The sequence below is a fragment of the Odocoileus virginianus genome, chromosome 29 (genome assembly GCF_023699985.2).
Source record: "Odocoileus virginianus isolate 20LAN1187 ecotype Illinois chromosome 29, Ovbor_1.2, whole genome shotgun sequence".
In the NCBI taxonomy this organism is placed as follows: Eukaryota; Metazoa; Chordata; class Mammalia; order Artiodactyla; family Cervidae; genus Odocoileus; species Odocoileus virginianus.
Window position 1 is genome coordinate 20266651 of NC_069702.1, and position 26505 is coordinate 20293155.

The window sequence follows — 26505 nt, forward strand, 5'->3', positions numbered from 1 at the left end:
GAGGGCTGTATGGCATCACTGACTCAATGGACATGAGTTTGAGCAAACTCTAGGAGACAGTGAAGGATGGAGAAGCCTGGCGTGCTACAGTCCACAGGGTGGCAAAGCATCAGACAGGACTGCGAGACTGAACAATAAGAAAGGGATAAGAAGCCCTAGAAGGGCTGAGATAAAGTGCAGTTCTGAAGAAAAGGAATACCCTGAGAAGTGATCACTGAAGCTAGGAGAAGAGAGAGAGAGGGGAAAGAAGGAAGGGATGGAGGGAGAGAGGGAAGAAAGGAAGGAAGAAGGGGCTAAGGACAGAATCTGGGGAAAGTTCAGGATGAGTGGGACTAGGTAAAGGAGGAAGGGCTTTCAAGGAGGGCATGGGCAAGAGACTGGTCAGTTCAAAATGGGAAACATGTGTAGGCTCTGGCTGCTGCCTGGCGGGGCCTGGAAACTGCTGTAATGCACGTGAGTCAACAGGCATGAGGCTCATCCTCCTCCCCCCTGGCGATCAGCAGAGAGGCATCTGGCAAATCTGAAAGCCATGGTCCTCTTGCAGAGGTGCACCAGGCCTGATTGTGTGATGTGAGTAACAGGTTCCCACAGGGCTCTTTCTCAAGTCTCTCTGTGTGTATATTAGTTGCTCAGTCGTGCCTGGCTCTTTGCAACCCCATGGACTGCAACCCACCAGTCTCCTCCATCCATGGGATTTTCCAGGCAAGGATACTTGAGTGGGTTGCCATTTCCTTCTCCAACTAGTTTCTGTGTTTTATTTTATTTTTTAGTGTTTTTTAATACAGACTTATTTACTTATTTACTGGCTGTGGTGGCTCTTTGTGGCTGCTCGGGCTTTCTCTAGTTGCAGATGGCGGGGACTACTCTTTGCTGTAGTGTCGGGCTTCTCATTGCAGTGGCTTCTCTCGTTGCAGAGCATGGGCTCTAGAGCTTGTGGCACACAGGCTTAGAACTCCTTGGCATGAGTGATCTTCCCAGACCAAGGATCGAACCAGTGACTCTTGCATTGCAAGGCAAATTCTTAATCACTGGATCACCGGGGAAGACTTTTGTTTGTTTTTTAAGAAAATTGAGATAGATAGCAGATTAAAGAGTAGAATTTGCGAGGGGGGGTTGCTTTTTGCTTTATGAAAAGACTTGAGCTATGTATAGCCCAAAGATATAAGAGTCAACACAGAAAGCCCTGCTCTGATGTCCAAGAAACGAGACAGACAAAAGGACAAGTCTTTACGATTTGGGGCAACACACTGCTGTGGTCATACACCCACTATTCTGCAGAATTAGAGCAAATTCTCAGAAGGAAGGGCTTCCCTGCTGGCTCAGCTGGTAAAGAATCTGCCTGCAATGTGGGAGACCTGGGTTCGATCCCTAGGTTGGGAAGATTCCCTGGAGAAGCAATCCCCTGGAGTGGATAGCCACTCCAGTATTCTGGCCTAAAGAATTCCATGGACTGTATTGTTCATGGGGTCGTGTCCGTCCATGGGACACAACTGAGCGACTTTCACTTTCACTTGGGAGGAATAAACGGCTTTGAGGTGAAGAAGGATTGTGAGCTGCAGGGAGGTTAGCAGAAACACAATGTTGGTATCAACTGGCCCCATTTCGTAAACATTTCAAGGATGCTGGCCCCTGGAGAGCAAGAATGTCAATGGCAAATAGTATTTTTCTTGGGTTAAGCTTTGGCAATGCTGCAGTGAAAGAAGGGTACAGTGACCTAAGGTTCTGGCTTCTGTAACTGAAATGATTGCTCACGAGGTCAGTGTGGTGAGACATGCAAGCATGCAGGTGACTGAAAGAAGACAGAAGGGAGCAGAACCAAAGAGACAGGGAGAAATGAATGGGAACCAAGATGGTGGCTGTACTCTCATTCCTCAGAAGGGCTGCATCTGGCGGCACATAGGAGAGAGCTCAGCTTGCATCGAGGGATGCTCTGAATTGAGCTCAAATGTTGTGATCTGCTGGGGTGGTCAAGTGCCAGGGCAACTACAGAGTCTCCAGTGGGGTTATTTATCCCAAGAGAATAAGACACTGGCTAGATGAACCTGTGTGCAGAGCCTTGAGAGTCTGAGTTCAGGGGAAGTAACCTGTTCCAACTCCAAAAAGAATGAAGGGATGGAGCCAAAGCAAAAACAATACCCAGTTATGGATGGGACTGGTGATAGAAGCAAGGTCTGCTGCTGTAAAGAGCAATATTGCATAGGAACCTGGAATGTTAGGTCCATGAATCAAGGCAAATTGGAAGTGGTCAAACAGGAGATGGCAAGAGTGAATGTCAATATTCTAGGCATCAGCGAACTAAAATGGACTGGAATGGGTGAATTTAACTCAGATGACCATTATATCTACTACTGTGGGCAGGAATCCCTTAGAAGAAATGGAGTAGCCATCATAGTCAACAAAAGAGTCTGAAATGCAGTACTTGGATGCAATCTCAAAAATGACAGAATGATCTCAGTTCGTTTCCAAGGCAAACCATTCAATATCATGGTAATCCAAGCCTGTGCCCCAACCAGTAATGCTGAAGAAGTTGAAGTTGAATGGTTCTATGGAGACCTACAAGACCTTTTAGAACTAACACCCAAAAAAGATGTCCTTTTCATTATAGGGCACTGGAATGCAAAAGTAGGAAGTCAAGAAACACCTGGAGTAACAGGCAAATTTGGCCTTGGAGTACAGAATGAAACAAGGCAAAGGCTAATAGAGTTTTGCCAAGAGAATGCACTGGTCATAGCAAACACCCTCTTCCAACAACACAAGAGAGGACTCTACACATGGACATCACCAGATGGTCAACACCGAAATAAAATTGACTATATTCTTTGCAGCCAAAGATGGAGAAGCTCTATATAGTCAGCAAAAACAAGACCGGGAGCTGACTGTGGCTCAGATCATGAACTCCTTATTGCCAAATTCAGACTTAAGCTCAAGAAAGTAGGAAAAACCACTAGACCATTCAGGTATGACCTAAATCAAATCCCTTACTATACGGTGGAAGTGAGAAAAAGATTTAAGGGACTAGATCTGATAGACAGAGAGCCTGATGAACTATGGACGGACGTTTGTGACATTGTATAGGAGACAGGGATCAAGACCATCCCCATGGAAAAGAAATGCAAAAAGGCAAAATGGCTGTCGGAGGAGGCCTTACAAATAGCTGTGAAAAGAAGAGACGCGAAAAGCAAGGAGAAAAGGAAAGATATTCCCATTTGAATGCAGAGTTCCAAAGAATAGCCAGGAGAGATAAGAAAGCCTTCCTCAGTGATCAATGCAAAGAAATAGAGGAAAACAACAGAATGGGAAAGACTAGAGATTTCTTCAAGAAAATTAGAGATGTCAGGGAACATCCCATGCAAAGATGGGTTCGATAAAGGACAGAAATGCTTTAGACCTAACAGAAGCAGAAGACATTAAGAAGAGGTGGCAAGAATACACAGAACTGTACAAAAAAGATCTTCATGATCCAGATAATCACAATGGTGTGATCACTCACCTAGAGCCAGACATCCTGGAATGTGAAGTCAGGTGGGCCTTAGAAAGCATCACTACAAACAAAGCTAGTTGAGGTGATGGAATTCCAGTTGAGCTATTTCAAATCCTGAAAGATGATGCTGTGAAGGTGTTGCACTCAATATGCCAGCAAATTTGGAAAACTCAGCAGTGGCCACAGGACTGGAAAAGTTTCGTTTTCATTCCAATCCCAAAGAAAGGCAATGCCAAAGAATGCTCAAACTACCACATAATTGCACTCATCTCACATGCTAGTAAAGTAGTGCTCAAAATTCTCCAAGCCAGGCTTCAGCAATATGTGAACGATGAACTTCCAGATGTTCAAGCTGATTTTAGAAAAGGCAGAGGAACCAGATATCAAATTGCCAACATCCACTGGATCATCGAAAAAGCAAGAGAGTTCTGCTTTATTGACTATGCCAAAGCCTTTGACTGTGTGGACCACAATAAACTGTGGAAAATTCTTCAAGAGATGGGAATACCAGACCACCTGACCTGCCTCTTGAGAAACCTGTATGCAAGTCAGGAAGCAACAGTTAGAACTGGGCATGGAACAACAGCCTGGTTCCAAATAGGAAAAGGAGTACGTCAAGGTTGTATATTGTCACCCTGCTTATTTAACTTAAATGCAGAGTACATCATGAGAAATGCTGGGCTGGAAGAAGCACAAGCTGGAATCAAGATTGCCGGGAGAAATATCAATAACCTCAGATATGCAGATGACACCCACCCTTATGGCAGAGTGAAGAGGAACTAAAAAGCCTTTGATGAAAGTGAAAGAGGAGAGTGAAAAAGTTGGCTTAAAGTTTAACATTCAGGAAACTATGATCATGGCATCTGGTCCCATCACTTCATGGGAAATAGATGGGGAGACAGTGGAAACAGTGTCAGACTTTATTTTTTGGGGCTTCAAAATCACTGTGGATGGTGACTGCAGCCATGAAATTAAAAGACGCTTATTCCTTGGATGGAAAGTTATGACCAACCTAGACAGCATATTAAAAAGCAGAGACATTACTTTGCCAACAAAGGTCTGTCTGGTCAAGGCTATGGTTTTTCCAGTGGTCATGTATGGATGTGAGAGTTGGACTGTGAAGAAAGCTGAGTGCCGAAAAATTGATGCGTTTGAACTGTGGTGTTGGAGAAGACTCTTGAGAGTCCCTTGGACTGCAAGGAGATCCAACCAGTCCATCCTAAAGGAGATCAGCCCTGGGTGTTCTTTGGACGGACTGATGCTAAAGCTGAAACTCCAATACTTTGGCCACCTCATGCGAAAAGTTGACTCATTGGAAAAGACCCTGATGCTGGGAGGGATTGGGGGCAGGAGGAGAAGGGGACAACAGAGGATGAGATGGCTGAATGGCATCACCAACTCGATGGGCATGAGTTTGATTAAACTCCAGGAGTTAGTGATGGACAGGGAGGCCTGGTGTGCTGCGATTCATGGGGTCGCAAAGAGTCGAACATGACTGAGCGACTGAACTGAACTGAACTGAACTGAACCTGTTCCCACCTCAGTCCCTTGGATGCAAGTCCAAGCAAGAAAAAGAAAGTAGGAGAAACTGATTTCTCTAAAACACTGAAGCTGGTGAAGAGCTTCTCTGCATGTAACTCAAAGATGGGCATTTTACCCTACCACATCTCAAGCCAGCTCCAAGCTTAGACACCCTAGCACTCTGGTGACAGAGCTTGGCAGGGACCGTGACACTCCGCGGAGCAGAGGTACACCCAGGACTGGAGGATTTATTCATGAACACGTGTTCTGCACTAACCAGTGGGCCCAGAGGAAACTTGGCAGAGGCAATCTGGAGCGGGTGCTGCTCCTCAGGCAATGGGAGGGAAAAGGCAAGTGGATTTTGGCGTCTCATTGTCTCCATAGAGGCAGAAATCAAGATTTTAGGCTCTTGAATCAGATCAATTGGCTCTGAGACTTGTAAACTCTGTAAACTTGATCATGTTATTTAGCTGTTTGAGCTGGCTTTCACAGGTACACTTAACTTTGGGTGTTCACGTAGCAAATGAGAAATTGCATGTATGCCTTTAACACGTGGCACAGTCAGACTGCACACAGGATTTCCGTCTGCCTGAAGGTGTGTCCTCCTCACTCCTGGCTGACTCTTACTCATCTTTAGGTTTTTTTTTTTTCATCTTTAGCTTTAAATGTCATTTTTTTTTTTTTTCCTGAGGCATCATCCCTGAGCTCCTGTAGCTGACTTTAAATTGGCTCCCCAACATCCATTGCCACCTTCTCCTTTTTATTTAGGTATCCACGCCTCAAAGAAGTCAGTCCTGAAAAGTTCAATGGCACATCCTGAAGAGCCTCAACCAATCACAGTAATGCCCCCTCCACCCCCGGCCGCCTTCCCAGCATTCAGACGTGGGTATGTGATTTAGTTTGGACTGATGACGAGTAAGAAGTCGGTTAGAAGCTTCTGAGAAAGATTTTCCCACTCCTGAAAAAATAATACTGTTACCATGGGGCACTGTGAGGACTGTCTGTCTTAGCAAGAGCTGTTCCGGCTTCCTGGGAGCATAGGTGGGGCAGCCCCAAGTACCAGGCTGCCAAGGTGGAGATGGCAGCTGGGAATAACCCAAGAGGGCCTCGGGCCTTCCTGACAGCACTGAGCTGAACTCACCACAGAGTCTCTTGACCTTAGGACTTCTTGCCATATGAAACAAATTTCCTTATCATTGAAGACCTTTTAAATTGGTTTAATTATTAATTGTAGCCTCCCATGTCTAACTTATGACCTCATCATTTTTACTCTCATATTTTCCTACCTAGCATGGATCACACATATAGTTAATGCCATGTTTATTTGTTTGACGTCTGGTTCCCTCTCTGGATTCTCAAGCACTGAGATTCCATGTTGACTTTGTTCATCATTGAATTGTCAGATTTTTGCACTGGACCAGAGTCACAGAAACTGCTCAAGCACATTTGGGGGAAGAATGAATAAAGAGCCAAACATGGTCCCTTTTCTCCTCCTCTTCCTCACCCTCCACCTTGTTCTCTACAGTTCAGCATTGTTGACAGAGCCCAGGATCCCCAGGAAGGAACCTAAGTTCTCCCTCAGGCTCAGACCCTGGGCAGCAGCCTGTACTCCATCAGTTCCTCTCAAGTTTTATCTCGAGGAACAGTAATAAAATACATATTACAAGGCTGAGCCAGTATACACACACATTTACATATTTGACTAAAACTAAAGGCTTATAGAGCATATTTACTTGTACTATGTATAATGTCCCAGATATTTTTATCCTATTCTAGTTCATTAAGAAAATGCAAGTTCTGGCCCCAAACACCAATTTTTAGACCCATTAACTAGCTACCCACAGCGCCCCCCGCACCCTCCCCCAAGAACTAAATTAAATGTAAGGACTTTGAAAATCTCTGATTTTCTCTTTTATTGTTTAACTGTTCATAAAAATCCAGGCCACTGACTTAAATGGCCATTATTTTCTTTTTTCCTGTGGAATTCTTTTCCATCCCCATGTCCTCCAGTTGGGCTATTTCGAGGACCTGCGTGAAATGGAAAGACTCTGGCAAAGGTTCCTGAAAAACTACTCTGTACTTTGGCTGATTTTTTTTTTTTCCAGTTAGCGGCACATACACACACACAAAAACCAGGACTACATCTTCCCTTCTTTGAATGTAATGGCCCTATTCAACATATTTTACGTGGGCCCAATTTCTCTATAAGTTTATGTACGTCCTAGTGCAGACCGGTGTTGCGTGAGTCCCACTGCCCCCGCTGTGGTTTAAAACCCAAGGGAGCTGGCTTCCAACATTCTCTAGAGGCGCAGTGAATAGACCCTCACTGACTTCCCTTTCCTGCGCACAGAAACTGCCCTAGTCTTCCGCGGATTTTACCAGTCAAATTCCTCTGGAGGCAGGAGCAAAGGGCATAAGCTACAGGGAGATCTCACAACTCCAGGGCACAGCAAATAATGCGGTGGGGGTTATATATATATTTAGAAAACCATAATGTGAGCCTCAGGGGGAAGAAAACAAAACATATAATCAAAAGGCGACGGGGAGAGCATTACCAGCTTGGGTGATCAAGAGAGCACCCTGCCAGGAGACCTACAGATTCCGAAGGTCCCTGGAAACTCGGGGCAAACCGCTGCCCCCTCCCCGCATCATGTGAACCGGCAAACTACAGGCAAGTTATACGGCTCCAGAGTCCGGGAAAGAGCGCGTGGCCAGTCTGCTCCGGGGTCACATGTCTTCTACAAGGGTACTCGTGTGATAGCGGAGAACACGTCCAGGATACGTGTGCCCGTTTGCGCTCTGGGAGCAAAGGCGAGGTGGGAGACAGCTTGCAGTGAAAACAGACCTGGGGATGGGGCTGGGGGGCTGGGATGGGGCCGGGGGTGGGGAGGAGAGAGGGAGGAGAAGGAAAAGATGAACACGTCCCTGAACTTTCCTCTCCCCTCGTCCCACACACTTGAAATAGAAATAATAATAACAACATGAATTTTTTTTTTTTTTTTTTTTTGCTTACAACCGCGATGTTATCTCCCTCCTTAAGTTGCCCCACTCTGGAGGGGCTGGGTATAAAGTGCAGACTGCGGCTGTCGCTGCTGGCGTGTCTCGAGAGTAAAGGTTGGGGCCGGTGCGGGTGCGCGCGCGGGTGACCTCACCTCCAGGGAAGTCGGCTCCCGGCTCTTGCCCGCCACCGCCCCGACTGACCCCCACCCCCTCCTTCTCCTCCTCGCCTCTCCTCCCTCCTTCCCTCCCTCTCTCTCCCTCCCCGCGCGTCTCCACTGCACCGGCCCCCGCGGTGGAGCCAGGCGGCAGCACCCGAGCCGCCGCAGCTCCTGCCCGCAGAGCGCTCGCCGGCCACCCGGCTCCCACGTAGCCCGAGTGGCGGCGCCGGCAGTCCCGGGCCCGCGCCCCGCGCCCCGCGCCCCGCGCCCGGCCGGGGCTGGCTACACTGACCCGCGCCCGGCTGGGGCGCCGCGGGCGGCTGGGGAGGCAGGGTGGCGAGGGAGCGGACGCCGAGACGCAGGGGCGGCGGCGGCGCCGAGGGGACCAGCTGCGCACCTGGAAAGTTACCCGGCTGCTGGTGAGGCTGGCGGGCGGGGGGCTCGGGCGGCCGGGGGACGCCGGGGGGCAAGGGTCCGGGTGCGCGCGGGTGCCGGCTGGGCGAGCGGTGCGCCTCGGTTCCACACCCAGCGGCTCCCGCGCCTGGGCTGCTGGCGTGTGGACGTGTGCACGCGGTGCGTTGGCTCCGGGGTGGCAGCCGGCCGGGAGCTCCCGGAGGCAGAGGGAGGCTACTGGATTTCCAGAAGCTCGGCTGGGGAAGGGAGGGGCGCGCTCAGCCCGGGTCGGGAGTCCTCGGGTTCTCACGCCTTTAGCCCGGGGCGGCGGGCGAGACTGCTGCTCGGGGCTGGGGGCTTGGCGAGGCCGTCGGGATGTGCGCTCCCGGCTCCGCTTCTCCAAGCTCCGGGGAGCGGCTGGGAGGCGAGGACTTGGGCGAGGACTTGTAAACTTGTGTGGGTGTCCTGTGTCCCTCTCGGCACCTTGAGGCGCTCTCACATTTTTTTTTTTTTTTTTCCGCTCTGTTTTTCCTGGTGAAGAAACAAGAGCGAACAAAAACGAATCTGTCACTTTGGAGATGAGAGAAAAAGCAGTTTGAGAACTAGGGTACAGATGCATAATGGTTGACCCTGGCTGAAAATACAAAGAAACCACGCAGGCAGAATGAACATGTAGAAAGGATGACGCTCTGTTCATCTCGTCGCCTAAGTTCCCAGGGGCCTCTTCATGAAGGAAGCCAGCGGCAGACACCTACCAGCCTGCGCTCCCCTTCCCCCAACAGTTCCTCAGAAACGGTCTCTTCTTTGCAAGTTTCTATTTAACTCTTGGAGAAGGCGATCATCCCACATCACATACAGCGGCTGTGGTCAGTACTAGTGCTTGGTTTTACACAGGAGGGTAGGAGATCATATGGTAGAGAATTCTCTTTGTAGAATTAGATAGAGGCTACCTTCCCCATTGGAGCATTGCACAACTAAAAAAAGGACATAAAAGGATGGTACAGAGAGATCTTTCTCTTTTACCTGAAATGCTGCATTTCAGTCCTCCGAAATCCTTACAAGTGAGGGCTAATCCACCTCCCATTGCAGGCATATGTTGCCTGGATGCTGCCCAAGTCTTTTGATCCCATACTGTCTTGCTTCCTCTAGGCTATTTCCCTATCAATTATTCCTCATCTCCTCTGTTTTCATTTTCTCTGTATTCACTGGTTCATTATTTCGGGCTTACAGGTATTCTCAAGTTTTCACTTTTCTCCATGGCTAATTCATTTCAATGTATGACAAAAACCACTGCAATGATGTAAAGTAATTAGCCTCCAACTAATAAAAATAAATGGAAAAAAAAAAGTTTTCACTTTTCTAAAAATCCACTGCATGAACCATGGTACCATCTTGAAGTCCCTACTCTCAGTGTCAGCTCTTTCCAGGGTTCTTGGTAATCTGGTTTCTATCCCAGGTCTTCTGTGAAAGACTAAATCCAGTATATTTCCTTCTGATCTCATTTGCTGTGATAGGTCTGTGGGTTGTCAACTGCAGCCTGCTCACCTCTTGGAAATTTATCTTTATGGCTTTATCTTATCTTTCTGGATCTCTTATTGTACAACTGTTCCTTCTCTGTCTTTATTTGCATCTCCTTCTCCTCTTCTCCTATAAATATCATTCACAAGTACCATCTAAATGTACGTACATAACAACAGAGGCATTTTTCCCTTTTTCCCTTAGTGATTGAATTTATTAATACTCGTGGGACTTAAGTTCTTACTTCTACCAAGTATTCTTTTGCCTTGGCCTTACTTCTTTTCTGCCCTCTGCTAGACATTGCCACCTTGATGACCCACAGGCACTTCAACAAACTCAACAAATGTATATGTGGACTCATCTCCTTCCCCATGTAGCATGCTTGTTCTCTTGACTGTGGTCAGTGTCGCAGTGCCTAGCCCATAGATGGTGCTCTCCTCGTTTTTAATGAATGAATGAGTTCATGGTACTGCCTGCATCCCAGCCTGCCAAGATCAAAGCACTGGAATCTTTTTTTGACTCCCGTCTTGTGTGCACCCACTTAATTACTATGCTTCCCTGGTGGCCCAGACAGTAAAGAATCTGCTTGCAATATAGGGGACCTGGATTCGATCCCTGGGTTGGGAACACCCCCTGGAGAAGGGAATGGCTACCCACTCTGGTGTTCTTGCCTGGAGAATACTGGACAGAGGAGCCTGGTGGGCTGCAGTCCATGGGTCCCAAAGAGTTGGACATGACTAAGCAACCAAAACTCTATACTACTTTTATTTTAGAGATTCTGCCCCTGCAGTATTACTCCAACCATCTTTTACAGTTAACCCCTCCCCATCCTCTTCCTAACACAACAGCTTCTTCTTAAGGTGTCTAGTTTTCATCTCATACTCCATATAGACCTCAACATTCTTCCTCTTTTCATTGCCCATCTCTTCGGCACCTTTATCTACTTCTTCAGCTTCAGCCTCTACTTATGATTGCTAAGTATTTTCAGCTCCCCTTTTTGAGCTGCTAGTTCCTCATTTCTTACCATCTACTGAACTTCTTGACCTTAAAGTTTCCACAGGTTCCATAAACTGTCCAAAATCACCTTCACTGCCATATCCCTCAAATCTGCCCCTCATTTTGGTTAATAACATCCTCTCTTACCCAGTTGCTGCAATGGAAACTTCTAAATCTTTCTTCTTCTTCTTGTGCGTGTATATATAGTAAGTCGCTTCAGTTGTGTCTGACTTTTTTGTGACCTATGGATTGTAGCCCGCCATGGTACTCTGTCCATGGGATTCTCCAGGCAAGAAATACTGGGGTGGGTTTGCCATGTCATCCTCCAGGGGATCTTTCTGACCCAGGGATCGAACCTGTGTCTCTTATGTCTCCTGCATTGGCAGGCAGGTTCTTTACCACTAGTGCCACCTAGGAAGCCCATTCTTCTTCTTATACATTGCTCAAATTCCATCAGCTACCATCTCTGGATCTACACCTATAAAATTGCATTTCTGTGTGTTTACCTACTTACCTGAGACTGTGACACCCCGAAAATAGCTGAATGGAATGCCACAACATATGGGATATGTCGTATTTATACAATTCATTGTAAACATTCCAAGGGGTGTTTACATGGTGGGTGGGGTGGTGGGGGGCACTGCAAGATATAGCCTCAGGAGTAACTGAAACTTTGGCTCAATAAGAAGCTCATATGACTGCCTGACAAGAGAAAATAACTCCTCAGTTTAAGATGCAGTGGCCAAAGAAAACAAGCAGTAGATTCAAAACTGAACCCAAGCTTAACAGTCACAAGGTCAGATGCTTTTAATTGTGTAATTGATATGAAATTGAGCTGTTTCTCACAAGGGCAACTCTTTGTGTTTGCTTCAGGAAGGAGCAGCAGGGTTTATATACTCAGTGATGTTTAATTATTTTCTAAAAGACATTTGGTGAGACAAGTTAAGAGTAACACCAGATGCATCGGTTTCATATCTACTTAAAAAACTATCTGGAGAAGCCTGCATAATTCATGTGACTTCAGGCTAACCTGCCCATTTCATAAAAAAGAACCTTTTCTACTTTTCGTGATTTATTGAAAGGAAGGCAATTGCAGAGTTAAGGCAATATCTTTGGCCATATCTTTGGCCAAATACTCTATGATAGTGTTTTTCTCTTTTGGCTACCGTGGAAATGGTCCATTTTTTCTTGAGTTCAAAATATTAGGATAGGGTTGACATTCTTTCTGAAGTTTTGTCATCCCCTTTTACTTGGATTGATGCAGTAGCCTATGATTTTGTCTTTTTTCCTCTAAACTCTTTTCACTCTGTTTCATATTAATTGCCAGAAAATCTGTTTATTTTTCTAAAGAACAAACCTGACCGTATTACTTGAAAAAAGCTAGACCTACACTAAAATCCAGATACCATAAATGGCATATGAAAGTTTTCAGTATTTTATTCTGGTTTCTTACTTTTTCAACTTTACTTCTCATCACTCTCCTTCGCCATTCATACATTTCAGCCTGGTCCCTGAATATGCTATCAACTTCCTTACATTCACTCCTAGTACATGTTTTATTTTTTTAATTAATAGAATTTCTTTTTTTAGAGCAGTTTTAGGTTTACAGAAAAATAAGGTAAAGAACACGGAGTGGTTCCATAGTCTTCCCTCCCCTTCCCTATTCTTAACATCTAGAATCAGTGTGATAAAAAATTTTTTTTTACAACTGATGAGCAAATATGGAAAATTATTAACTGAAGTCCATAGTTTACATTAGAGTTCGCTCTTTTTGTTGTTCAGTTCTGCAGGCTTGGACAAATATATAATGACATGTATCCACCATAATAGTATCATACAGAATAGCTTTAGTGCCCAATAATTCCCCTGAACTCCATCTATTCATTCCTGTCTCCCTCTCTCCAGTCTCCTGGAAACCACTCTTCTTTTTACTGTCTCCAGATTTCCTCTTTTCCTAGAATGTCATAGAAGAGTTAACATCATACAGGTTTTACAGATTGGCTTCTTTCACTTTGCAATGTGCCTTTAAAATTCCTCCATGACTTTTCAGGGCTTGATAGTTATTACTTTTCACCACGGAATGATAGTCCATGGTCTGTATACATCATAGTTTGTTCATCCATCCACTGAAGGACATTTAATTTGCTTGCAAGCTTTGGCAGCTATGAGTAAAACCGCTGTAAACATCTGTGTACTGGTTTTGGTGAGGGCTTGTATTTTCGTGTTAGTTGGATAAATACCAGGGAGCATGGGTATCTCATTGTTTTAATTTGAGATTCTCTAATGATATTTGGTGTTGAGCATTGTTTCATATCCTTATATGCTACATGTGAATCTTCTTTGGTGATGTGTGTTTGTTTAAATCTTTTGCCCATTTTCCAGCTGGATTGTTTGCTTTCCTGTTGTTGAATATTAAGAATTCCTCATGTATTTTGGATAGTAGTTCTTTATTAGATATGTGTTTTCTAAATTCTTTCTCTTAGTTTGTGGCTTTTTGTTTCTTTCTTTTTTTTTTTTTTGCAGAGCAGAACTTATCAATTTTAATCAAGTCCAGCTTATCAGTTTCCCCATCATAAATTGTGCTTTTGGTATTTTATCTCAAAAGTCATCACTAAACTCAAGATCACTTCCATTTTTTCCTGTTGTCTACTAGCAGTTTTATAGTTTGTGTTTCACAGATTTTGAGAATTTTGATCCATTTTGAACTAATTTTTGTGGAAGATAAATCTTTTTCTAGATTCATTGTTTTGGTGTATGGATTTCCAGTTGTTCCAATACAATTTATTTAAAGAGACTATTCTTTCCCCATTGAATTATCTTTGCTCCTTTATAAAAGATCAGTTGACCAAATTTTTGTCAGTCTGTTTCTGGGCTGTCTATTCTGTACCACTGATCTATTTGTTTATGCTTTCACCAATAAATTTTCTTGATTATTGCAGTCTTATGTAAGCCTTGGAGTCTGGTAGTGCCAGCTGTCTGACTTTGTTCTCCAATAATGTCTTGTTGCTTTAGTATATATTTGTTGGTCGATAAGTTTTTCCACTAAAATGAGTTATTTTATTGGGTGAGTAATGTAAACAGTAATAACAATAGTAATATTTAATGCTTATCAGACACTCACTATATATCAAGCACTGTGCTAAATTCCTATCATGCTTTATCTCATTTAACCCTCTAACGACTGTAAATGATATGCAGCATTATTTTATCTGTCCATCTGTATGTGTGTCTGTCTATCTCTTCCGTCATTCACACTCATGCCCAGTATCATGGCCAAGAGCATATGAATACTAATTGAAGGTGCTTACTGTGGGACTCTGACTCAATAACATTACCGAGCACTGTACCATCTCCTATATTTACATGTATATATATATATATGTGTGTGTGTGTGTATGTGTATATATATACATATATATATATATATGAATCCAGATGGGTAGAGAGAAACATAGATACTGTCTTGATCAGAGCGGAGATTTTGGCTTCAAACCACTTTAGAGCTGGAGGGAAAACAGACAACAAAGGCTAATTCCTACCACATTGGCTGTCAGGTGTTAATCTGCCTGCAGGAGCCTCCACAGTTGGTTTTCCTTTTTCTGCGTCTCTTCTAATTACCTCTGCTGCATGGCATTTCCTCCACCACGATTAAATTAATGTAATGATAATTTATAACTTTATATAGTTTTCCTCTCTTTTCCTAAATGCCACTGCTCATTATATTCTTCATTCCTGTCCCTGGCTGCAGAAGAATGTCTCCTTCAAAGTGCACCACGTTTTCTTGTTGCTGTTGTTGCCTACAAAGATCTTAGGTGGGCCCTTTTGGTTTAAGGTTTTCAGTGCAACCTGTGTAAATAGATCGAGGCTACATGAAGGAATTGCAGAGTCCCTGCGGTCCTCGAACCTGGGCTGCGACGTTCATCATGAAGCTTTCTAGTCTCCATCTTTTTGTGGGGCTTCTCTTCGCTGGGAGGGTATCTCAGGATGTTTGTTCCAGAATGACTTTTTTCCTTAATCCAGACAGAGTAAGCACACCCCTCTCTCTCACCCCAATAATCTTCCTCTTTAAAGCCCTCTTGTCTGGAAGACATCCAGTCTACTAGAGTTCTTTCCCATTCAGTAATGATGCCCTCTGGACATTTCCTCACACCGAGTCACCAAGTGCCTTGCTAGTCACATCCTATGAAAGCTACATGGTGCCTGCTACACACCAGAGAGCGCTTCCCTCGTAGCTCGGTCGGTAAAGAATCAGCCTGCAATACTGGAGATGCGGGTTCGATTCCTGGGTGAGGAAGATCCCCTGGAGAAGGAATGGCAACCCACTCCGGTATTCTTGCCTTGAGAATTCCATGAACAGAGGAGCCTGGCAGGCTCCAGTTCATGGGGTTGCAAGAATCTGACATGACTTGGCGACTACACCACCACACACCAGATAATGCACAGGATACTTTACAAGCATAACCTTCATAATAAATCTATGAGATGAATATATCCACTTTCTAGATTAGAAAATTGAGAAATTGAAGTAATTTGTAGAAGGTTACACAGCTGGGAAAAGGCAGGTTGTTTTCTTACCCTCGGCTGGCTTGATTCCATTGCTTATGTTAGGTCCTGATCTTTGTCTCTTTGATTATTTCTTACATTTTGAAAACAAACAAACTCAAATTTGTGGTTACCAGAGGTGGGGAGGGGGTAGGATGCAGGCAGTCAAAAGGTACAGACATCCAGTTGTAAGATAATTAAGTATTAGGGGTGTCATATACAATATGATAAATATAGTTAACACTGCTGTGTTATATATGAAAAGCTGTTAAGAGATCCCAAGAGTTCTCATCACAAGGAAATTTTTTTCTATTTCTTTAGTTTTGTATCTCTGTGAGATGATGGATGTTCATTAAAATTATAGTGGTAATCATTTTCTGATATGTATAAATCAAATCATTATGCTGTAAACCTTACATTTATACAGTGCTGTATGTCAATTGTATTTCAATAAAGCCGGAAGGAAAAAATTCCTGATCTTTATCTCCAAGGTCATTTCTTCTTACTTTACACGGTGTTCTCTGACTCTAAGAATGATCTAAGAACCTATAGTTGCTAGATAGATAGAACAACATCCTGTGGTTCAGTTGTGACTAGTAATACATACTTGCGAAATGGCTTTTCTCTCTTAATGACTGATACAGACAGGAAACAAAGTGAGTCTAATTAGGTTTTATGAAGCCAGACACTCGAAGCTTTGGCTTGAGAGACACCAACATTGAAATAGGTGAACTAAGAAATCAGACTTAGTATTTATTGAGCCCTTTGGTAGCTTCCTTACATATCTTAAACTAGTGACCTGGAAGATGGGTTAGTTATTTAACTTCATTTCATCCCTCTTTGGAATTCTAAACCGTTTCAAAGATTTATTCAGTTTGCAAACTGATGTCTTTAAAACCACAGAATAGCTGGATATTTAAAGTGGATAACCAACAAGGACCTACTGTATAGCATATGGATCTCTGCTCACTGTTACGTGGCAGTCTGGACGAGAGGGGAGCTGGGGAGGATGGATACATGTATTAATATATGTACGGCTGAGTCCCTTTGCTGTTCACTTGAAACTATTACAACATTGTTAATCCACCACACCCCAATACAAAATTAAAAGTTTAAAAACAGGCAAACAAAAATCAGAGAATAGCTGGTGTTTGGGGAGGATTTAACCGCCTTTACCTAATTGTGGTTCGAGTTTGCAAAATTATTCAATTGGTACAGAATGTTTTGACTACCATACCTAGAGCAAAAATGATCCTCTAAGCCTTTTCATATTTAGAATGCTAGGAATCTCCTCTTGTGTCGAATTTGTCTTCCAATTCATGGAACTGTGCCCCTGGTATAGTACATGACACTTAGTTAGGTCTTAAGAAGCAATTGTTTCTATAAATAAAGAATGAGTAGTTAGTTTAGTTTAATATTAGATTTAAAAGTTTTTGTGCTTACTTTTGTTCTTTATAAGACGATTTCTTTCCCCCAACCCATTCTTCTCCCTTTATCCTGCCTTGGATTAGAAATGCTTGTCCATGAACCAGAAAAGCACGTCTAGAAAATATTTCACTGCTGCATGTTAAAAACTTGTGCTCACATTAATTTAAGGTCCCTTTGGGGGCACCTTTCTTATGCTTGTCATTCAGAATCTCATTCAAGTTTATTCTCAAGTCCCAATCTAACGTCTTCTTAATTGCTTATTCAGGTTACCTTGGTGTCCAGGGCCACATCTTTGAATTCTAGTCTCCTTAACCTTTTTATATATTCCTAATATATAAGAACAGTAAATGCTGCCAAGTCAACAGAAGCTTAAAGGTTAAACCTGCCACATCTCTGCAACATATTAAGGCAATTCTCTGGAGGCTGATGTTTATTAATGCCTACTTTGAACCTGAGTTCTATGAAGAATGTCTGGGTATTGCAAGATTGCTTTTATAAGTATATTTATTTTCTGTTTCTACCATCTATCTTAGGTGACCTGCCTTAGCTACTGGGATGCATCTGTTTGAAACTCAGAGGCTGTGTGTGTCTTTGTCTTTGTTGTCTTCGTTTTAGAGGTCACAATGATTCTGGTAGAGCCAGTGAAATCAGTCTAAGCATTTCATTTCTCTCTGAGCTTGAAACTTGGAGAGAGAGAGAGTGAGGAAAGAATATGTGGGATTTATAACTTCAAACTTCCATCATTCTCTTCATATATTAGATAATGAGCATCATTCAAATTTAGTTTACAAGTTTCTTGGGTGATGGCTGTCAAAAATCACACACACAAAAGTACGGAATTTCAATAGCTAGCCTAAAAAGACTTAAACCTTATGATACTTAATCAAAGCAGTATTTTCCAGTCTTCAGTCTTTTGAGTTCTCTTTTTTGATTTTGCTCATATGTGTTTATTAACCGCAGATGATTCCTTTTCTGTTTTCATTGAATTGACTCAGAAAAGCTAAATACCTAACTAACCCTCAAATTTTTCTGGTGCCAATTATTTATAATTTGTATTGAATGTTGAAACAAATACATAGCTATTGAACCAAAAAGAAACATTTTTGAATTAACTAAAATCTTGCCTCACATTCCCCAATCTGCATTTTACCTCCTGAGACTTACTGGAGGAGTAACTGACTGCTTTGGGGCCTACACTGAGGATATTCTTTTCAGGAAAATAATAGAGCATTGGACCATAGGTTGTCATTTCTTGGGACAATCTTGGTTTTGGGATATAAAGTAAAGAATATCAAAGAATCCCCATCCTTGTTTTTACCTACTGGTAACTGCCATCCGGCAGCTTCCTGGGTGGCCTTAGTGGTAAAGAGCCCACCTGCTAATCCAGGAGATGTGAGAGACACAGGTTCGATCCCTCGGTAAGGAAGATCGCCTGGAGGAGGGCATGGCAACCCACTCCAATATTCTTGCCTGGAGAATCCTCTGGACAGAGGAAGCTGGCGGACTATAGTCCATGGGGTTGTAAAGAGTCGGACCTGACTGAAGCGACTTAGCATGCAGGCACTCATGCACCAACTGCCATCCACATGTTTGTAAAGGCGAGCATCGTCAGAAAAGCCAAACTTAGGTTGGATGCATGAGACACGGCGCTCAGGGCTGGTGCACTGGGATGACCCTGAGGGATGGGATGGGGAGGGAGGTGGGAGGGGGGATTGGGATGGGGAACACATGTACACCCCTGGCTGATTCATGTGAATGTATGGCAAAAACCACCACAATACGGTAAAGTAATTAGCCTCCAATTAAAATAAATTTTAAAAAAGAAAAAGAAAAAGACAGAAAAGCCAAACTTAATAGGCACCTAGGGCTGGAGAAACGTGCTAATAAGGCAACCCCAGCTCTGCCTCCTCCCACCCCGAGGAATGCAGATGTGTTGTTTTCTAAATCAGGGGAAGCTTTCTCAGTGGAGCTGCTCAGGGAGCTGGGAGCATTGTGACATTAACAAGCCTCTGCTGCCGAAGTTGCTCCTTGGCTTTCTGTCTTGGCCATGCTGACATCTGAATGGCGGTTGTGTCCTGATGCTTTTGACAGCTGTCCGGAGAGAACAACCAAATAGAGCAGCAGGTAACGCAGGCCGTGTGTGCAAAATGCTTAGGTGTGATGCTTTTGCCAGCAATGGGATGAGAGAGAAGGAACCCAAGCGCCAGCCCCTCCTCATGGAGGAACCCGTGAAATCAATCCATGACTTTCCTTCTGGAAGGGTCGGGAATTTATTGCTTACCTGAATAGCCATGAGTGCGGTGTTTCCATTTATGAAACAGAGTAAAATGAGAGGAGCAGCGGGGGCGCTGGAAAGTGAAACTTCACGGCATGCGTGTGTGCTAAGTTGCTTCAGTCGTGTCTGACTCTTTGTGACCCTGTGGACCATAACCTGCCAGGCTCCTCTGTCTCCAGACAAGAATTCTGGAGTGGGTTGCCATGCTGTCCTCCACGAGATCTTCCCTACCTAGGGATCAAACCCTTATCTCTTAACATTCCCTGCATTGGCAGGCGGGTTCTTTACCACTAGCGCCACCTGGGAAGCCGGAAACTGCACGAGGTGACCTCTGATTCTGTGCCCTCTCTCAGGTCCTTGAGCAAAATGGGAAATGGTTCGGTGAAACCCAAACACTCTAAGAATCCAGATGGGCACCCCGGGAACCTCACCGCCAGCGCCCTGCGGAGCAGGGTGACAGAGCTGGAAAGAGAGCTGAGGAGGAAGGATGCTGAGATCCAGGAGCGGGAGTACCACCTGAAGGAGCTGCGCGAGCAGCTGTCCAAACAGACCGTGGCCATCGCGGAGCTGACCGAGGAGCTGCAGAACAAGTGCATCCAGCTGAACAAGCTTCAGGACGTGGTGCACCTGCAGGGAGGAAGCCTGCCCCGGGCGTCCCCGGACAAAGTGCCTCTTGAGGTTCAGCGGAAGACCTCGGGACTGGTCTCCCTCCACAGCAGGAGGGGAGCGAAGGCTGGAGTGTCCGCCGAGCCGACCACCCGAACCTATGACCTCAACAAACCCCCCGAATTTTCCTTTGAGAAAGCAAGAGTCAGAAAGGACTCCAGGTAAGACGTTCCCCCGAGCCTTTTGGCTCCTATGGCGTTCATATGATGAAATGTTAGAGTGCTATTTACAGAGTCTCCTCAGTGGACAAAGAGTGTATGAACCTTTTCAGATTTTGGATAGAGGGGTTAAGGAAGTGGTTTGTTTTGCAACAGAGTCTCCCTTGAATCAGGACTTCTCTTGAAAGCAGAACTTGTGCTATACCTGGACTTTGATTCGTGATTTGTATAACCGTGGAGCTGATCTTGAAAGTCACTTCCCTGATCTTGAAAACCCTAGGGGAGTGAAAAGGTAGTTTTAGGAAGTCTACCCTTCTCTCTTCCTATAGAAGTGGACTTAACGGTGTGCACAGACCACACATTATTAAGAATATGTATAGCAAAAGTCACTTCTTAGCACTTTAGTCTGTAAGCATCATGAAAAAGGGATAAGCTGGTACCTCTAAGGGGGATGAATTCATTCATTCATCCCACAGTTTCACTTGAGCACTGCCCTCTGCCAGCCTCTGTATTAGATGCTAAGCATATATTAGTGAATAAATAGACACAGAGCCTCTCTCATGTGGGGATGGTATACATAGAAACAAGTAAACACTGTGTAATTGTTAATTAAGACAAATTATATGATGAAACAGACAGCATAGTGGGTAGTATCTGGGGTTGGGGGCGAGAAGGGTAAGGAGGCAACAGAATTAGGATTGTCACAGAGGCCTGGCAGGGGAGGTGACCTTGAACTGAGACCCAAAGGAGAAAAAGGAACATAGACAAGGTGGAGCATTTCAGGCATGGGCAACAATTACAAGCTAGAAGGAATTTTAAAATTAAGGATCTTTAAAAGAAATGTAATTATTTACCACAATCTTCTCGTGTGTGCATGCGTGTGTGTGTGTGTGTGTGTGTGTGTGTGTGTGTATCTTTTTCTGGCTAAAGATTGAATTTCCTAACCAGGAGAGATTGACTAGAAACATCATGAATTAGGGTCTCCTTTCTGCACTGTTTTTAAGTGAGTAAAATTTCTTAGTTGAAATTAGATATTTTGCCTTGACTGTCTTGTCTGAGCCTGGATCCCTCTTTCAAAATGCAAGATTTGTGAAATGAAAACAACTTTTAATTTATTCACATATAAGTAATATAAATCAAGATAAAACATCTGACTTACACAAATAAGTGATTAATTTTGACAACAGGATTATAAAGGAAGGTTTAATTCATTAGTTTGTTGACAGTGTTTGGGACATAGTGAATGATCGATAAATATTTGTTAAGGAAATAAGTCATGCTGGAGTATTAATCATAATATTGTGTGGCTGAAAGAATCTGTTTAATGTTGGAGTTTAGAGGAGTTTTTTTTTAAGCCAAGAATTTATTTATTAGTTGGTTTAGAAAAGTCTTATCTATTCTCATTGCAAACATAATAATTATTTATTTTTAATGATATGAATTCAGAAATTATAAATGCTGCTTACAAATGTATACTTGTTTTTCAATTGAACATCATAGTATTCTCTTTTGATGTATAAGGTATATATGTACATAATAATTATCATATATTATGCATTATATAGGGGCTTCCCATGTGGCTTTGTGGTAAAGAATCTGCCTGCTAATGTAGGAGACACAAGAGACTCAGGTTCAATCCCTGGTCCGGGAAGATCCCCTGGAGGGGGAAATGGAGACCCATTCCAGTATTCTTGCCTCAGAAATCCCATGTACAGAGGAGCCTGGTGGGCTGCAGTCCATGGGGTTGCAAAGAGTCCAACATGACTTAGGCTGAGCATGCACACATACATTATATTACTGTAAAGTGTTTGTTGTTGTTGAATCACTAAGTTGTGTCCAACTCTTTGTGACCCCATGGACTGCAGCACAATGGGCTTCCTGTCCTTCACTGTCTCCTGGAGGTGGCTTAAACTCATGTCCATTGAGTCAGTGATGCCATCCAACCATCTCATCCTCTGTTGTCCACTTCTCCTGCCCTCAGTCTTTCCCAGCATTGGGGTCTTTTCTAATGAATCGGCTCTTTGCATCAGGTGGATAAAGTATTGGGGCTTCAGCTTCAGCAGCCGTTCTTCTAATGAATATTCAGAGTTGATTTCCTTTAGGATTGATTGGTTTGATCTCCTTGCTGTCCAGGAGACTGCCAAGAGTCTTCTCCAGCACCGCAGTTTGAAAGCATCAGTTCTTCAGCCCTCAACCTTTAGGGTCCAACTCTCACATCTGCACCTGACTACTGGAAAAACCATAGCTTTGACTATATGAACCTTTGTCGGCAAAATGATGTCTCTGCTTTTTAATATTCTGTCTAGGTTTGTCATAGCTTTCCTTTTAAGGAGCAAGCATCTTTTAATTTCATGGCTGCAGACATAATCTGCAGTGATTTTGGAGCCTAAGAAAATAAAATCTGTCCCTGCTTCCACATTTCCCCTTCTATTTGCCATGAAGTGATGGGACTGGATGCCATGTTCTTAGTTTTTTGAATGTTGAGTTTTAAGCTAGCTTTTCACTCTCCTCTTTCAAGAGTCTCTTTAGTTCCTCCTTGCTTTCTGTCATTAGGGTGGTATCATCTGCTTATCTGAGGTCGTTGATATTTCTCCCGGCAAACTTTACATAATTTTTGGAGGTAATAATTTTTGTTGGTAAATGGTATATTGTACTTGTGTAAGGTATACATTATACATGTATATATACATGTATGTGTACCTTACATAAGCACAATATATCATGCATGTATACTATACATAAGCACAATATATTATTTACCCACAAAAATTCTTTCAGATAGCAATGTGCTTGTATATCTAGAAGTGTGAGAGAATGTAATAGCAATTCAACTTCTTTGACCATCTTCCTACATATCCCACTAGATTTCATCTCATGAACGAAGATTATTTTCAATTACTTTGTTCCAAAGATTTACGTCCATTTGAGTCATCCTTCTGGTGTTAGGTAACAAAACCATTCAAGATAAATGCATTCCTCTTTATTTTTATAAGCTCTATTATAACAAGATAAAGGAAATCAGAAGCTAGGCCCAGTTCATTGTTGGGCCAAACCACCTCTGTAGTGAGTGGGACACAGAAGAGGAAAGACCTTATAGCCCTTGAGTAAGGATGAGCAATGATTCCCCTCAAACATCTTAAAGGCAAGCCCAGTGAGTACAAGCTTGCACTGGGGACACGATGAAGAAACAGGATAATTGATTCTGTAATGATTAAGTCCTAAAGAGACCACATTAAATCCTCTATGTCTTCATAATCCCTTTATGCTTTCATAGAGCCTTTTGGTTCTAAATTGAAAAATTAGTTAGAATATGGGAGCTACTCTTTTTCATTGACTGATTTTTGTTTTATTTCCCCTTGTAGACATTTATGCCTCAATTTTCCCTTCCAAAGAGCCTTTCCCCTTAAGTCTGGAATAATGGTCTAAACACAGATAGCTAACATCACCAATTCAGAGATTTAAAGTGTTCCAGTTTTTGGAAGGTTCTCAGTATTACAATTCACTTTCCATTTTCCAGTAGTTCCAGCTTGAGAGAAAGGCTTTAAGTAAAGTTTGAATATTTTAATTCATAAATTTTGTAAGAAATAGCTTTCTAAAAGTTAGAAAAGATGGGATTGCCATTCACTGATACAATGATTATGGACAGTATCCATTGGTTTGGCTACTTTTCCAAGCAATTACTATTAGACATTAGAGAGTTTTCAGGTATCAGTCAAAATAGTGCCTTCATTTATTGGGTTGGCCAAAAAATTCACTAGAGTTTTTCTGTAAGATAATTCAGAAAAACCCAAACTAACTTTTGCCCAACCTGGTATTTTTAGGTTCTCATGATTTATTTGTTGAACTTTATAAAGTTTTCTGGCTGAGTTCATGACTAAACTTGTCTCTGCTAATATGTGCCAACTACATTTTGGATCATGCCTCCCTCTGCACCCTCAGTCTGAAAGCCATTGGGTGTCTAATTTGTCTTTTTGTCAAAAAGGCAGTCTCTGATCAGTACTTAACGGTGAGCAAGAAAGTGAGGGGAGACACCGAGCCCTCCTGCAGTCAGCAGCATGAGGGAGATAGGAAATACTGAGAGAAACTGGAGAACAACATCCGAGGGAAGTGACACATGTGGAACTTGAAGGTTCAGATTCAGGAATTCATGAGAGGCTCTCAAACCCTTGTCACCACAGTCTGTGAGTTTGCTGAGGCCCCTGGGCTCAAATGTACTACACATGGCAAGTGAACCTAAGCAGTTGCCAGGCAGCCCACTCATGCCATCTCTGTGTACTTGTAGGGCCTGAAGGGGTCGCTTAAATGGTATAGTTACACCTCCCTGCTTTATTTGGAGGAACTTGTATGCTCTAGTGGTATTGGGAAACTCCTGGAATTTGTCTCTTGCAAAATTCAAAGGGCCACTTTTTAAGATCAGGTTCTAGAATAACCCAGTGCTGTCCCAGAGAATTTTCTGCAATGATGGAAACATCCTGTAACCTGTGTTGCCCGATACAGTAGCCAGATGCGTGAATGTGGCTGTTGAGCCCTGGACATGTGGCCAGTGCCCTGAGGAATTGAATTTTTAGTTTCAACTTATTTTAAAATTAGATAGCCACATGGGTCTAATGACCACTGTATTGGATACTGCAGTTCTGGGTGATGTAGTTTCGACTGTAACCGCTATCTAGAACTTTATAGACAAGATAAGACCTGGGTTCAATATCAGGACAGAGTCATAGAAAATGAGAATGAGCTGGTCGAATTGGGGTGGACACCATGTCATCTTCAACTGCATGAACCTGCAGTCAGTCATAGTCTTTCATAGGGATGTGGCTGTGTGCCCACTGACGATTTGAGATCGTCAGAAGCATACAGCCGTGTGGGCATGTAGCCCATTTTATAGGCCCTCAGCCTTACTGAACTATCATAAATCATGATGAGTCAGAGCATTACAGTATATCAAATACTCTGATCTCTGATTTAAATTTATTATGATAACTAAAGAAGGTTTAGAGCTGGAAGAACCTTACAGGTTGTTTCACGCGTCCCCTCTACTGGAGAAGTGAGGAAACAGGTGCAGGGGAGTTGCAGAATAGGCCATGGTAAGGGGCAGAGCTGAGGTTAGAACCCAAGATTCTTGACTTTGAAATCAGTTCTTTCTCTCCAAAAGCCTGGTGTTACTTTTTTGGATTTGCCTCTTGCTGGATGTCAAGCTCAAAGACACTACCAAACCAAAGAGTGGGAGAAGAAAGGATTTATTACTTGCAGCCGTAAAGAGAACACCAGGGATATTTCTCAAAGCAGTAGGTCCCTAACAGCAAAACTGCGCAAGTTTTAACCTAAGGGTGCATGCGTATTTATGAACAGACTTGAGCAGTGTGTGCCTATTCGTGGAGGGCCTGGAGCAGAGGCACATTTGGCATAGAGTTGGAGCAAAGATTGAGAGAGTCCTGGCCCTCGCTGATTAAAATCAACAAAGGTCAGCAAAGGTCAACATCATCATTCCTTAGGTTCCAGTTAGTCTGGTGGTTGAGACTCAAGGGAGTTTTGGATCCTGCAAAATAGTGCAAGAATGTATTTCAGTCTGATCTTTTAGAAATAGAACCTGGGAATCTTTACAACTGATTTATTGTCTCCAATATGGTTAAGTTATATTCTGGCCTGATGGAGAGCAAGGATTGGGACCAGGCTTAGGTCACAAAATGGTTTAAGGCTTAAAATGGCTTCTCTTATGTCAACAAAATGATAGCTGGTTCTCTTCTCCTGGGGGTCCCCAACCCTATGTGCTTACACAAGTGTTCTTAAAGCAATCCACAGTCAGGTTAGTTTGGGCACCAGTCTGCTCTATTTTACACACCCTATTCACTGGTAGGAAGAACAGTGGTGCTTCCTGGCTTCTTCCAAGCAGAGTTGAGCAGAGCTTATCCATTTCATTAATATTCACCAGGTGCTGAAGCCTCAGAGCTCAGGCCTGTGTGAAAAGGACACAGAGAATGGTTTTGATCTGGTGATACAGACTGTGATATATCTGGAGGGGCACGAATGGGTTCCAAAATGAGCACAGTGCTTCTCAAGGCTGAGAACTGAATATCAAGGGCAAAGGTGGGCAAGAAAGAACTCAGATCGCATTTCTGTCCATGTTTGACCTGCCTTGAACACCAAGACAACCGTGTCTCCAGAGGTCAGACCTTTTACTGAAATTAAATTTTCTGTCTATGTAGACGTGGTTTAGCAAACTTCAGCACCGGCAGAACAAAATTACAAGCTCATGCAGAATGTCTGGTGGAACACAGGCAGATTAATCAGAGACATCTGGCAAGTTGCTGGTATGCCTGCCTTTCACTAAGAACGCTTAAACTATCATTTGAAACTATTGTTCTTCTTTGA

The 26505-nt window shown here is 43.4% G+C and overlaps 2 protein-coding genes across 2 annotated transcripts in view; one reads left to right on the forward strand and one right to left on the reverse strand.

The window, feature by feature from the left end:
• LOC139031988 (SH3 domain-binding protein 1-like) overlaps positions 1-11189 on the reverse strand; it is a 65394-nt gene extending 54205 nt beyond the window's left edge. Inside the window, exons 1-2 of the mRNA XM_070457986.1 lie at positions 11096-11189; positions 8558-9084 (exon numbers count right to left, since the gene is read on the reverse strand). Of these exons, the coding sequence (XP_070314087.1) occupies positions 8558-9084; positions 11096-11189 (621 nt within the window). The remainder of the gene's footprint in view (positions 1-8557; positions 9085-11095) is intronic.
• The window catches only part of PRKG2 (protein kinase cGMP-dependent 2), a 111975-nt gene continuing 93720 nt past the window's right edge, over positions 8251-26505 (forward strand). Inside the window, exons 1-2 of the mRNA XM_070458247.1 lie at positions 8251-8579; positions 19666-20139. Coding sequence (XP_070314348.1) covers positions 19679-20139 — 461 coding nt within the window. The 5' untranslated portion in view covers positions 8251-8579; positions 19666-19678. The remainder of the gene's footprint in view (positions 8580-19665; positions 20140-26505) is intronic.